We start from the raw sequence: 13626 nt of genomic DNA on the forward strand, positions 1-13626 counted from the left end.
ATGCAGTCCTCTGGTTTTTCCTCACGCTCCTGCAACAGCGACTGTCACTGTCACCACCTTTGCAACTAAGTAGCAGAGACATTAACACAAGTCCAAGGAAACCTAACTGAATTCTTTCTAGCTGGAGTGTGTCAACATTACCTTAATGAATCCTGGTGGAGGTTTCTCATAGCTGCATGAAAGAAATCAGACATACAACAGCAGTAATACGTTTAATTTCCATGGCACACAGAAGAAAGAATTTAAAATTTATCCGACAACCCAGTAACCTAGCTAAAGACTTAGCGTTAGCTAAGTTAACACGGAGGTGAATTACAGTGGCACGAACAGACTGGTGCGTTAAGTCACAAGGATAATTCATGCACAAGCTTGCGAAAAGCGCCCACTAATATTACTCACAATGTCTCTACGTGTTTCAGTTTCTGGACTTCTTGGTTGAGTTTTTTTATATGTGTTTGGAGTTTCCCCAAATCCTGTTTTGTACTCTTGTGTCTCTTGTGTTCTCGTCTGTCCTCCTTCTCTCTTGTTCGCTTTCTGCCCGACATGGTTTTGATATCGACAAACTGTGCCCCCGAAAAATAATCAACTTATTAATAATGTGCCATTCAAGGATAGTTTATTTGCGTTAACTATTCTGTAGTGAACACTAGCCAACGTGCTAACCAGCTGCTAATTAACAAATATTTCTTTGGTGCTGCTGTACTTCCTGTGCAGTCGGGTTGGTTAGTGAAAGTCCAGCGCCTCCTGCAGGACATAAACAGTAACACATGAAGTGCTGCTCTTTTCTCCTGCTGCATGTTGATGTTTTCCAAAACTAGAAAAAAAGAAAGTTTCTTTATATATAACCGAAAACGCAAACAATCTATTGACTGGACATTTCTGTCTAGGTTTTTTTGGTTAAAATGTATAATATTAATTCATCTCATTCATTTGACATTTTATTTTAATATGAATTCTTAGCATCTCTTGCACAGTTTCTTTTTGGTAGGAGGAAAGGAACATTACAAAATAAAATGTCAAATGTCTGAGATTGCCTCAATTTTTCCAGTTTTTATTTTGAGATTTAAGCAATGTCAGTGAATAATCTTAAATGGTACAAAGTTAAGAAGTAAACTTCTTGGAGGTTAAAAATCAAGTCATTAAAAACTAAAATTCTAGGTAAACTTTATATAAAACTGTTTTTTTTTCAGGGATTAAGAAATAGGTTAAAGCCCATGTTTTCTGCAGCAGTGGAAGTAAATGAAGCCTTGAACAGTAATGCAAACAACTCCTGCAGATGCCCCAACTTGGATTACTCACAACAACCAGTTCTTACTGTACAAAGGCAGTATTAGAAATGACAGTGCTACTGCACCATCTATTTGGAAAAAGGCCAATAACAAAGTAAGTCAGGTCTTTTCAGGATGTTTTCCTCCAGTTGTGTAGAGGGAAAGAACAGGGCAGTTGGCTTCAAATGATGGCATAGCAGCACAGTGTCCAGATCTTCCAGATGAAGAGTGAAAACAAAAAACACATCTGTGGGAATTTATGCAACAGTGGTGTTTACCAAAAAAGTATTTGGTTTCAGTTGTAGAAAAAGTGCCACAGGTGTTTGGCTGTTTCAATTACACTATTAACAATTGGGAAAATAGAGGCAATGTCAAACTTTGTATGTTGCAAAGAATGTTTACTGTTGTGCCTCTTTTTATTTTATTGGTTTAACTTATTTTGCTTGGATTAGCAACTATATGTTACCAGATTTGTTTTACCTGTTCATTGACTTATAACTTTAATATGCTGTCTTGTATTGTTTTATTATGTATTGGAAAAAGTTTAATTTTTCCAGTATCTTACAGTTTCTTTGTTGTGGAGCTGCCAGTTGAATGTGTAAAGACTAAAACATTCCCAATAAATACAGCAGGATCCATAATTACATCTGTTTTGGTATGAAATCTGCAGTGAAGTTAACAGCAAGTCATTTTAATGCACTCTGACATCTTGTAGGAGCAAGAATAAACTGCAAAGTTTCACAGACAGAAAAAGTTTAATTTCATAGACAACGTATAGGTGGAATATAAATGTGAGGTATTTCAAGATTTAAACACATGCTGACATTGAGCAGCTCACTGGCAATCAGGCAGTACAAAATGCAGTAGGTATATTTAAATTCCTGTCTGTAACAAAAAGATGAAATAATTTTTCAAAAATACACAGTCAATGAAAATATGAGAAAAATGCAAACTGTACAGCTTATTTGGGCAGATGTGCCTAGTCATTGCAAACAGCCACTAATGAGTCCCATTTTAGAAGATAATTACAAATCTCTTCAAAAATGCAACCGTGACAGCAACATATTTACAGCATATTGGTGACATCTGTCATATTTATGTAGCTAGTGCCATCACAAATATACAGACATCTCCCCGCAGGAGAGGTCCACAAATAAAGTCAATACATAATGTACGTTCAAAGGTTACAAAGGTTTAAACAGCAAGTGGTACGAATATAAAATGCCTTATAAATTTATTATAGAAATGTATAATTGGATATTGTCATGTAAAGCAGCTGGTCACAAACACCACCACAGAACAAAGGTGGGCTTCCCTCTGATGTTTCAGCCATTTCATAAATACTGAATACCAACACATTCCACGTCAAGGCGATTACAAGAGGCATGTGCTAAATTAAAACAATAAAAACATTCTCCTCTGACAGGCTCAGCAGAGGACACAGTAACCCTGATTAACAGTTGCTACATTCAGGATTTGCAGGAGTGCCATTCCAGACAGCCCAGCAATAGCTGTGTTGGTGGGAAAAGTATAACCCTTCCAACACTGGCTTAGTAACCAAAGTTAGCCTCTTTAGTTGCCCCTTAGCCTTCGGTATAAGCAGGTTATATGGGTCTAACCCCTTGTTTTTAATAGAGTATACACCAAGACAAGATCTGGGAGACATTCAAAGTGATGAAAGAAAATCTTTTAAGCCTCCCTTCTTGCTGCCCTGATCGTTCTCTCGTGTGAGAAGCTTGCTGAGACGCTGAGCGACCCAGTTTTTAGATTTCAAGGGAGGCTTGGAGGAAGACGAGCCTGATCCTGAAATGTTCGAGGAGGTGGTGGACCTGGAAGGAGAGAGAAAAAGAGCAAGTTGGGGAAGGAAGGAAAAGAAATAGAACGTGGGCGAGAAATTAAAAATTAAGACACAGTAACAGTAAAAGTATGCTGCCATCAAGTATATGATCTGGCAAGCCCGGATAGCAGCATGTAGCATAGCTGCATTTGTCTTAACGCTAAATAAACAGAAACCTAATCATTAGAATACCAGCATGCCTGACACATCTCCCTCTGGGACATCTGAGACACCTACCGAGTTTAGGCAAGGAAGGTTAGATCTTGCGCTTTTAGCTCAGGAGATTGAATCACTTACCGAGGTGTGTGAACAGGTGTCTTGTCTTTGCCTGGATTCCTGGGGGTGTTCCCGCTGGATCTGCTGGTTGACTGCAGCGTTCTGTGTTTGCCAGCACTCCCTGGTGTGCTGTGGGTCTTGGTTAAGGTAGCTATAAAGTCCCTGTTCATTCCTTTGTGTCTTGATGTCTTATTGCAAGTGTGGCAGGTGGCCATCTGGGATAAGGAGAGGAAAGAAGCATATTCATTAATATTGCATGTCCTGCATTACTTTCATACATAATAAGGTTTTGCAGTGAAGCCATACAAGGTTTCCCTACTAGAATACACTGCAAAAACTGGCAGGTTTCCTGAAACTGCTCCTGTATAATACCAAAATGTCAACCAACTGATATAAATCTAAGATGAGGATGAATCTTTTGTCATTCTAGTCATTCTTCATCAAACCCAGTATTGCCACAGCTAACTGGGTCAGTCTGTGTGGGACACAGTTTGCTGCGACTTGGTCTGGACATCTATTGCAGTGACAGAATGACTTCAGGGACACAGAGCACGACTAGCTGCATTTGCAGCAGGGAAGGGGGCTGTAATGAGTGCTGCTCATGTGCATTGGTGACGCAGGCCAGCACATGTACTGCCATCTCACAGCTGAGGAACAGTTCACAATGAAGTCCTGGACACAAAGAGATGAGTCGCTTAGCAGCTGAAGCGCTTCCCATTGGCCCTGCCAAACATCACTGAGGTTATGTTACAACTGAATGTTTGGGCAGGTATGAAAATAACTGGATTAGTTAAATCAGGGTGGGAAACTTTGACTTAAGCCAGGAGGAGCTGTTGCCATACAGTTTCACTTATTCAGAGCATTGATGCTAAGAGCACTGGCCAACTTTTTCCATCAAACTTTATGAGCAGTTTTTTTTTTGTTTTATTAACTACAATTACTCTGACACTTCAGCTAAGTTGACTCATGAGATCAATTCAAACCAGTCTGACACTGATTATCCATTGCATGCAAACAAAGAAATTTGAGACCCTACATAAGGAAAACCATGCAGACCCCCATGATTCAACAATTGGCAACTGTCCCGGTAAAATAGGTACGGTATAGTAACTAAACCATGACAGTGAAGAACTACAGTATGCGCATGTCACAGGGTGCACATAGGGAATCAATCAGTGAGGACTAAATGGAGCACAAATTCATAGTTTCACAAAAGGAACATTATCTCTACACAGATAACAAAAAGAAATGGTATGCTAATCACTACAATCACTTTATATTTATTTCATTTGGCAGATGTTCTGATGCAACAGATGTCCTGTATTCACAAGTAAGACAGCATCATTAGATCAAGTGACAGCAAAAATTAGGAAACAACCAATTATATCATCCCAGTGATGATCTGAACCGTAGTACAAGACCAATTATACGGATAAAGTTTGTTTTGTTTTTTTGCCAGACTAAGAGGCTTCAGCAAACTCCAATAAAGAGTGGAGCTCTTGAATAGAAGAGCCACTGACACTTTCTGCCTGAAGAATATTTACTCAGTAGTACAACAGTACAAAGCCATTTAGTTTTAAGGACTCTTCTCTAACGTCGGTCCCAGCTGTTAGTAAAGAAAATCCCATCAATGGGACAACTCTTTCAGAGCCACACAAGTTTAAAGCTGGTCCCAACAAACCACCACTGCAGAGATCAACAAGTCTGAACCAAGCTGTTAACAGTCCTGATTTCTGATGAGATGAAAACTCACCGACACGAAGGTCGCCATTTCAGATACTGACAGTTGTCTGTTGGAGAGTCGGATTTCGATCAGAGTTCTTCTGTCTTTTTGTGTGACTGCATGCCTGGCTTTATACAGACCAAGACAAGCAACTGACCCACCCTTCTTTGCACAGGGGTGTGGCAAAGGAGGGCTGACCAATGCACTGACAGGAGGGCTGACTAATCTGTGGGGCAACAGGCACTCTGCTGCAGTGACACTTCAACCCAAACTAGAATCATCCAGATACATCACTGCCAAAGCAAATATACTTTACATACACACACACACACACACACTGCTTCTGCACACTTTTGAATCAGCTGTGCTGATTTAGATAAAATAGGAAAACTAGAGTAAACTAATACACTATGGAAGAAGTCAGCTGGAAACTATCAAGCTTTTCCTGCACATAATGCACATATGACATCTTTCCAATTACCACCACATTCCTGTTTATACCATCTATCCAGGATAAGGATGAGCAGTTATTATGCAGCACACACTTTACTTGCTTTGAACCTTTCCATCACTACCTCCTGCAGCAATTACTTAGTATCCTCCTGTAGCTCACTAGAATGTCACCTAATCAAATATAAACAGAATGCTGATGTCAAACACACTAACAAAAACAATTATCCCCAGTTATATATATAATGCTATAATCTCAACTGAAATGCATACTGTATGTTATCAGGTCTGTGGAAATATGGCTGACAGCCTAGATTTTACTGAAGCTGAATTTCTGGTTCACCATAAGGTCAAAGGAAGCAAGTATGACTTGTGATTATAATATTAAGATGAAATCTGCCATGCAAGAAACAGTGAACAGAAGTCTACCTCTTTATATATTGTCACACTGGGAATTTCTGCCCTGCTACATATGCATGCTTATGTTTGTTTCTCACATTAACTTTGGCCACATATATCACAAATGTTTAGCTCTTGGCAATCATGCACAGAATGTCAGCACCTGTTACCATCCCCTAAAAAATAAACACAGACAGCATGCGATCATTGTATACCTCATAAACTGCAGCTATTTGTCTCCTTTTGAAGACAGAATAAACCTTTATGAGCTTTAAGACATGAATGCGATCTAAATTTACATTCATGTCCAAGAACAATAGCAGGAGCTTTACTTTAGTAAATCACTGACACGAGAGTTGACAGAATTGGCAACAGTCACTAAGCTTTATACGGTGGAGCTGAAATGGTGCTCTGTTGACCACCATCATCACAAATATCATCAGTTCTGACAATTAGAAAGGAAACTGCATGTGATATTGTGAAATAACACAAACACACGTGGATCCACATAAATCAATTCTGCAGACTCCGTTCTATTAATAGCTCCTGTTCCATAAATACCTTTCTTGCTGCCTTTCCCTCTGCTGCCAGAGGTCACTTTGGGTTGACTAATCTGGTTTTGGCAGTACGACACACTCAAGAGGAGAAAGATGAGTAGAGTAACAGAATTAGGTGCTTAAAAGGGCTGAACTGAACATAAGCCTGGCAAAATGTATAAGTGCTCAATGGTGACTGAGTTTCCTATGTGTGCATGCGTTCAAAAGAACAAACATCTGCCCAGTCTGTGAAAGTCATTTTAGAACACGTCAATACAACATAATAAAGCTGAAAGCAAAAGAGCAGTTGGGGGATCAATACAAAACAAGCAGTGTAAACCTTCTTCTAAACCACGGCTTTGCACTGTGGTGCAGGGAGCCACTTAGTCACACTGTGGAGGCAGGCTGCCCGATAAACACAGACACCGGATCTGAATGGAGAGCTGCTGCACGCTGCCATTTAAAACGATGTCATCTCTGTTTCTTTCTCTCTCTCTCTCTCTCTTCCTGTCTCTGCTGGTGGTGATACATTTGATTCTGCATCACAGCAGCAGCAGGTTCACCAGAGGCTGGAGGAAAGACATCACTGATGATTTATCATATTGTCCTCAACAAGCAGGATTTCTTCACGTAGCCAGATTAGATAAAAGAATAATGCTTTGGGTCATTCATTTCAGTAAATTATTTATGAGATCTGATGAATGTCTGGAACCTATTCAATTTGAAGTGTCTAGATGAAAACCAAGTTTGATAAGGTTATTTCAGATTAAAAAATGCCATCAGATAAAGTGTGAGAACAACTGCTTCTGGAAATCTTCCAGGTATAATGTGTGGAAGCGTCATCCACCACCACCGCCACCAGAGTCTGGTTCAAATCTAAAAAGAGAGATCTCAAAAATGTAGAACCTTTCCAATGACTCAAATTTAATCTCCATTCCTTATAAGCCGAGACACCAAAGAGTTACATCTTTGGCGCTGTTATTAGGTAGGGCATGCATACACGATTGCCTGAAGAATGGAAGGTGGGGAGAGGAGAAAGATCTGAGTGGGCAGGGGGCACTCAGGTAGATGAGTTGAGATAAAACACCAGAGAAAAGAAGTGAGGGCGATCGAAGAGTGTGAGGAAGAAAAACAGGAATAAGAGGATGAGAGGTGGTCAGTGAGGTCAAGAAGTGCTGACAAATTATGTCATATCAGAGAGAAACGACTGTTCTGGGAAAAGGAAGAAATTTTCCAACCATTTATGCTCTGTCACTTTGTTTTTCACATCTGGTTCATCCATTATTCTGAAGTGCTGCTTTCAAGAGCAAAACAAGTGTAATTTTCAGAGAATGTGATTACACCTGATGTTTTCCAGGTGAACTGCTAGGTGGAATTGCCCGCTGTTGTCCTAGTATAAACCAGTGTTGTTTAGGCATAAGTTAACCAACAAAACAACATGAATATACATGGCCAAGGAAAAAACAGAACTCTATAATTGATTTTTCTTGTAACAAAGAACTTTGCTTGGAAGTATAAACATATACTCAAGGAGGGTAAAGAGAAGAAAGGAGGAGGAGTGTGCTCTCCTTCGCTCCATTTAGGGTGTCTGCCTCACCACAGTCCAACTCATTTCCATATCCATTTCTAGATAACCTGCCCCACATACATAAACATACCTGATTTATAATACCTCCAAGACATAACTTCACAGAGCTGAGGAAAGTAGATCATGCGCTTTCAACCACCCTGAGGGCAGCACCCTAAAGCAGGAGCATTATGGCCTGAATTACAGGGGATTTACACCCTTGTGTATAAAATATTACACACCGCGCTGTGTATGAGTGTATGTATGCATCTACTGGCAAAGCGTTTCTCTCTGTCAGATGTTTTATTTTAGTCAAGACGCATTTCCTTCAGTTTAACACAATATACTGACCAGCCATAACATTGTGACCACTCACAGATGAAGTGAAAAAAGTAGGCACGATGCAAATTGTTCGAAAAACAAAAAAGCTGGAAAGACATCATGAAGGCAATGTGGCCTGGAGAAACAACCTGAACTTCAGATTTAATAAAAACATTTAGCTCTTCAAAGTGTCCCACGACACATTGCTGGAAAGAACATTAAGAACACAAGCAAACCTGCATCTGCAAATAAACACAAATTGTTTTAAATAAACATCCGTCTCACACCACACGCATAAAAAGGCATGAACGTGAGGATAAACTTATACAACGATGTGTTTTGCTTATCTCTCCAATAAATTCTCCCACTTCCTCCTGGGGGTGTCACATGACTGACAGTAAGAATTGTTGGATACCGTGTACACAGTCATAACACTGGCACACTGAAGTAAAGCAATAAAATGATGGAACACTAACAAGAACCAAATGAAAGCTTCATGGTCACTGTGACTAATGACCTTGCTCAGGCTGTGTTCGACATATATGGACAGCGTGTTTTATGCAGTAAAATCAACAGGAGCTTCTTCTGAAAATGACTCCCACGGTTGCTGTGTTCTGTTCACCAACATGAAGCCAGGGACGCAAAAAAGGGAAGCGCTCTACACTCCCACTCTTATCTCTTTGCTCCACCGCATTGTAAGGGTTCCTGTTCTTACAAACATTATGAAAGAAGTGTCAGGACAGAGACGTCCGCCTCTTTCAACTCTTCAGACTTAGCTGTATATTAGCATGCTAGCTTTAGCATTGGTTTTGTCATTTAGTTCAGTTTGTTTTTAGTCCCAACTAATTACGCCCTAAAATTGGTTGGTGGTGTGAAATCAATTGCAATTTAGTGATGAACAAATTTGACTTAGTAAATACTAATGTTAAAACTGGGTTAAAGCTCCATTCAGACAGAATTTCTTTCTCTACCTGGCAGTATTTACAGTTGCATTAACCCACTGTCTGGGAACTTGCTGGTCCTCCTGTGTTTTTAATCCCAAATTGTCTTTGTATTCTAAACTGGCTCCCTATGTTTTATCCATGTGAAGAGACGCTGGTCCTTTTACCTTTTTAAATTAGCAGTTCACTAACAAATTTGGCTTTATGTGAAAAGGGAGTAAATAAAAAATGGTTTTGCTAATATGATGTAAATAAAGTACTTTAAATTCAACATATGTAAAAGTTTGGTGACTGCTGCAAAACAATTCAAGCCATCAGAAAAACAAGAGCTCATCAAACCCCATTTTTAGATTGTCCTTGTTTACACTGCAAACTGGCACCATTAAAAATGTGATGAAACAACAGTTCATGTTATTGTATAATACCATTGGGTTGTGATGATTCTCAGGTAAGTTCTGAAGCGTCTTTTTCAGATTTTTAAGCAGATTTACGAATGTTTATTTGTGATATAAATCTGAGATAATTATAACCGCACTAAATGAAAGTCACACTCAATGGTATCAATATGGCATCTTTCACTATGCGCCTCCCTTATGCTACTGAGCATACATTTTTAAAAGTCTACATGACATGATACCACAGCACATTACATATATCATTATTAGTGCTTTGGCACAAACCTACAAGGTCCCTCAGATCTTCAAGCCAGTTTCTTTTAGAGGTTCCCAGGGCCAGATATAAATGTTGGGATGATCGTGCTTTTACTGTTGCAGCCCCTAAATTGTGGAATAGTCTACCTTTTAATGTTAGATCAGCTCCTGACCTCATTACTTTTAAATCATTGCTTAAAACATATTTATTTGCCTTGGCTTTTAACACCCAGTAGGGCCTGATGCATTCCTTTTCATTTTAATTTATTGAATGTGTGTCATCTGTGTGTCTGTGTTATTGTTTTAATTTTGCACTGGATCTATTTTATTTTAGTTATTCATCGTGATTTTATTCTGTCTATGTAAAGTACTTTGGTCAACTGGATGTTGTTTTTAAAGTGCTATATAAATAAATTTGACTTGATTTGATTTTAAGTTACACTAAATTACAGTATATCCCACAAACTTCACTTTGGTGAAGCACCAAGTCATATTTTTAGCAGGATATTGCTATTGTTGAGACTGTAGCTACATTCTTACATTTTAGGCAAATTTAGATACCTACAAACATTATTAGGAATCAGTGGAAATAAAAGTTTTCAGTTGGTTCCTTATTTCATCACTTGTACCTGAACTGACTTTCAGATTTTAAAATAATTTTCATGGTTTTTAAAATGTTATAGGCTTTGAATAGAGAAAACAAGCCTGGAAATGTAGTTATCAATTTCCAAGCTGCCCTGTCCATTGTTTATTAACTATACTATAGTGCTAAAAGGCCCTATAATAGACCTTTAAGATTTCATGACCACCTCCACCATGTAGATTCTCTCAAATCACTGATGACTTCCCTATCTAACCCTAGATCTGACCTCTTGAGCCACTCTCTCATACAAAATGAAACTACATGACAACTTTTCTCTTCCAGTCCATCATACAACTTCTGTTCATCTTTCTTATCCATCTTCAACTCATGTGGCCTTTTTTTAACCTGTTTTCTGCTTCACCCTCCTGTGATATACCTCTCTCACTAGCTTTTTAATTCCTGCTCCATCTCTCCATCTCTGTCTGCTTCCTGGACCCCAGAGTCAACAGATATATAATGGAGAGTGGGCTCAGGGTGCCTTGTGTGGTGAACGCCTGCATACTAAATGAAACCAACCAGATTTTAATGAGGTAGCAGCATTTCCACTAGAACTGCTATTCATTAGACTGATGTCAGGTCACTAGAGGGGCTCTTCAGTGGTTCACTCCTATCAGTGCTCTCTGATGCAAAGGGAAAATGCCACAAGCTCAGCCACCGGTCTCTTCATCTAAATGGGCTCATCAGTAGAGTAGGTGGGTGCTAGCAGCTTTCCATTTTAGCCCATTAGGTGGACCAACAAAAAGGACCACTGTAACAATTTAGGGGGCTGCAGGAGGAAAAAAGGGTGGATGTTGGCAAAGCCCTGTCTGGCAACATTAGTTCTCTTCCATTCAAGCTTAATGAGACCACTGTAAAGGCTGTAAAGATGAGAGGAACACCACAATGAAACCAGGCTCTTTCTGTGGAATCAGTACAAATTACTTCATCAATCTAAAGAAACCACAATACATTCAGAGGCCACATAAAGCTTGTTAAGTTATAATAAATAATAATGTCCTCTGTTTTTGAACACCACTTGGGAAATTCCTCTGTCTTTCCTTCTTCATAGGCCACAGATCAACACCAGCTAAAGACTGAAGTCATTTTCACACAAACTCTGGACTATGTCTGCCGAATCAGGTCCAGGGTTGTCCTTTCACACATGTAGCACAAAACAGGGGATAGTCCTTATCAGACGAGTTCCCACCCATCTACTATTGCTGTAACTGGCATTTGTCTGACAACTTTAGCGCTGGCTCTTAACAAGAGAAGTTCCCAAATCTCATTGTGTCTCCAATCAGATATTTTCGTTGATGTCTTCATAGTAAATGATTGTTGTTCTTCACCATCGGATGTCTGTTTTCTTCCGGTTTCATGCTGACCACATAATACACCCACTGGTGTACACTAACATTGCCCTTTAACTCCAGGATTGTCACATACACACCACTATTACCAACAAAATGTGAAAAAATTGAGTCTATAAAGCACACAAATTACTTAAGGTGAATTAGAAACTGTGACATGACATTTTATCCAACAGCTCCAATATTATTCCTAAAGTCAGGCTATTAAAAAAAAAAAAAAAACACGTCACCATCCTAATGTTCATACCTGCCCTTAGCTCAACAGCACTATAGCAGACAGCAACACATTAGACATATAGCAGTGGGGTGTTTCTGCAAGGACATTATGCTGCAGTGCAGTACGATACATAATACTGTCTGTGGGACTGTAGTGTTATGTCTTCTCACCAGCACTGAGGAGTCCTTCTGGAAGCGATGCAGCAGATTTCTCTGCACCAGGGTGAGATGTTTGCCCCGGGCTTTTCTGCACAGCACGCTCTGCAATCGTGCTGATGGACGCTTCTTGGGCCTCAGCCGCATCCGGTGATTGTCAGGCTGCAGCCACTGATAACAGTATGGACACACCAATGTGTTCAGAAACACACCGGGAGATTTCTGCTCCTGTGGTGCTGAAAAGAGGAGTGAGACAGATGAAATAAAACCCATCGGCAAATACTTGGGTACAGTCATTCTCGCTTCTTTTCAACATACAGTACTACCAAGCAAAGTGGAGGAAATGTATGTAATGGTGAGAGTGGGATGTTTTGTTATCTCATAGCTTATTAAACAAAGAAGCAAAGACAGATCTGTTTAAGGCAGGTAGTTGAAAGATCAACATTTTAACAGCTACATAATAGATTCTCTGCTAAAACTGTGCTCAAACATTCCAACATCCCATCTTTCTATAGGCACAAAGAAACAAGCTACATTGTGATATATTTGTCATTCCCAAATAACATTTTGGAACATTCCATGCTATTTAGAGGAGGAAAAACATAAACACCCTAAATGGCACCGCCACCTACTGATGTGGTTTTAACTGGCATGCGTCTGAATGTGGGGAATTGTGTCTGATCCCACCTGGTGTTCTGCTACAGACAACTCTGTGTCTCAGTGTGTTTGGCTGAGCATTTAGTGAGGTTTATTAACCTTGACAAGGTCCCGTTTACTACTTCACAGTGTGGCTACTACACTGTAGTAAACATGCAAAAATGAAATCATAACAAAAATTATAAATGAACAGGGAGTTTCTTCAAGGACACACAAGGCTCTTAACTTACCATTAGCATTCACAGGCCACTGCCTAGAGAAGGAGACAAAATCAGACACTTTAAACACACACTTAGAACACCTCCTTTCACATTTGAATGTAAAATTTTATCATTCAGTGAAATAACCTGGTGTGTTTAACAATTCTGTTAAAATACACCAATACAAATCCACCCACCACCAATTATGTGTAGTGGAAAAATGCAACTGGAAAAGCAGATAGGTATCTCACAATCTATAAAAAAAAAAACATATCAGAAGTCTCCCCCTCACAGAGTTTCCCCAGTGACTACTGCAACTGGCCCCAGTTTTGGACCTCTCGCAGTGAGCTATTGGGGCAAACATTTTAACTAAGCCTCTGCTAAGTCCCACTAAAATTAGCCATGGGCTTAAATCAATGAGAGGAAATTTGTTGTTTGGC

The 13626-nt window shown here is 39.6% G+C and overlaps 2 protein-coding genes across 2 annotated transcripts in view; both read right to left on the reverse strand.

The window, feature by feature from the left end:
- rp9 (RP9 pre-mRNA splicing factor) overlaps positions 1-733 on the reverse strand; it is a 5785-nt gene extending 5052 nt beyond the window's left edge. The window contains exons 1-3 of the mRNA XM_020606950.1: positions 400-733; positions 142-172; positions 1-29 (exon numbers count right to left, since the gene is read on the reverse strand). The exon at positions 1-29 is cut by the window's left edge and continues 95 nt beyond it. Coding sequence (XP_020462606.1) covers positions 1-29; positions 142-172; positions 400-545 — 206 coding nt within the window. The 5' untranslated portion in view covers positions 546-733. The remainder of the gene's footprint in view (positions 30-141; positions 173-399) is intronic.
- A 2040-nt stretch (positions 734-2773) lies between these two features.
- Positions 2774-13626, reverse strand: part of rmp24 (ribonuclease MRP subunit p24) — a 14982-nt gene continuing 4129 nt past the window's right edge. Inside the window, exons 2-5 of the mRNA XM_020606949.1 lie at positions 13217-13239; positions 12345-12565; positions 3403-3596; positions 2774-3097 (exon numbers count right to left, since the gene is read on the reverse strand). Coding sequence (XP_020462605.1) covers positions 2935-3097; positions 3403-3596; positions 12345-12565; positions 13217-13239 — 601 coding nt within the window. The 3' untranslated portion in view covers positions 2774-2934. The remainder of the gene's footprint in view (positions 3098-3402; positions 3597-12344; positions 12566-13216; positions 13240-13626) is intronic.

This window comes from Monopterus albus, unplaced genomic scaffold (assembly GCF_001952655.1).
Source record: "Monopterus albus unplaced genomic scaffold, M_albus_1.0 scaffold82.1, whole genome shotgun sequence".
NCBI lineage: Eukaryota > Metazoa > Chordata > Actinopteri > Synbranchiformes > Synbranchidae > Monopterus > Monopterus albus.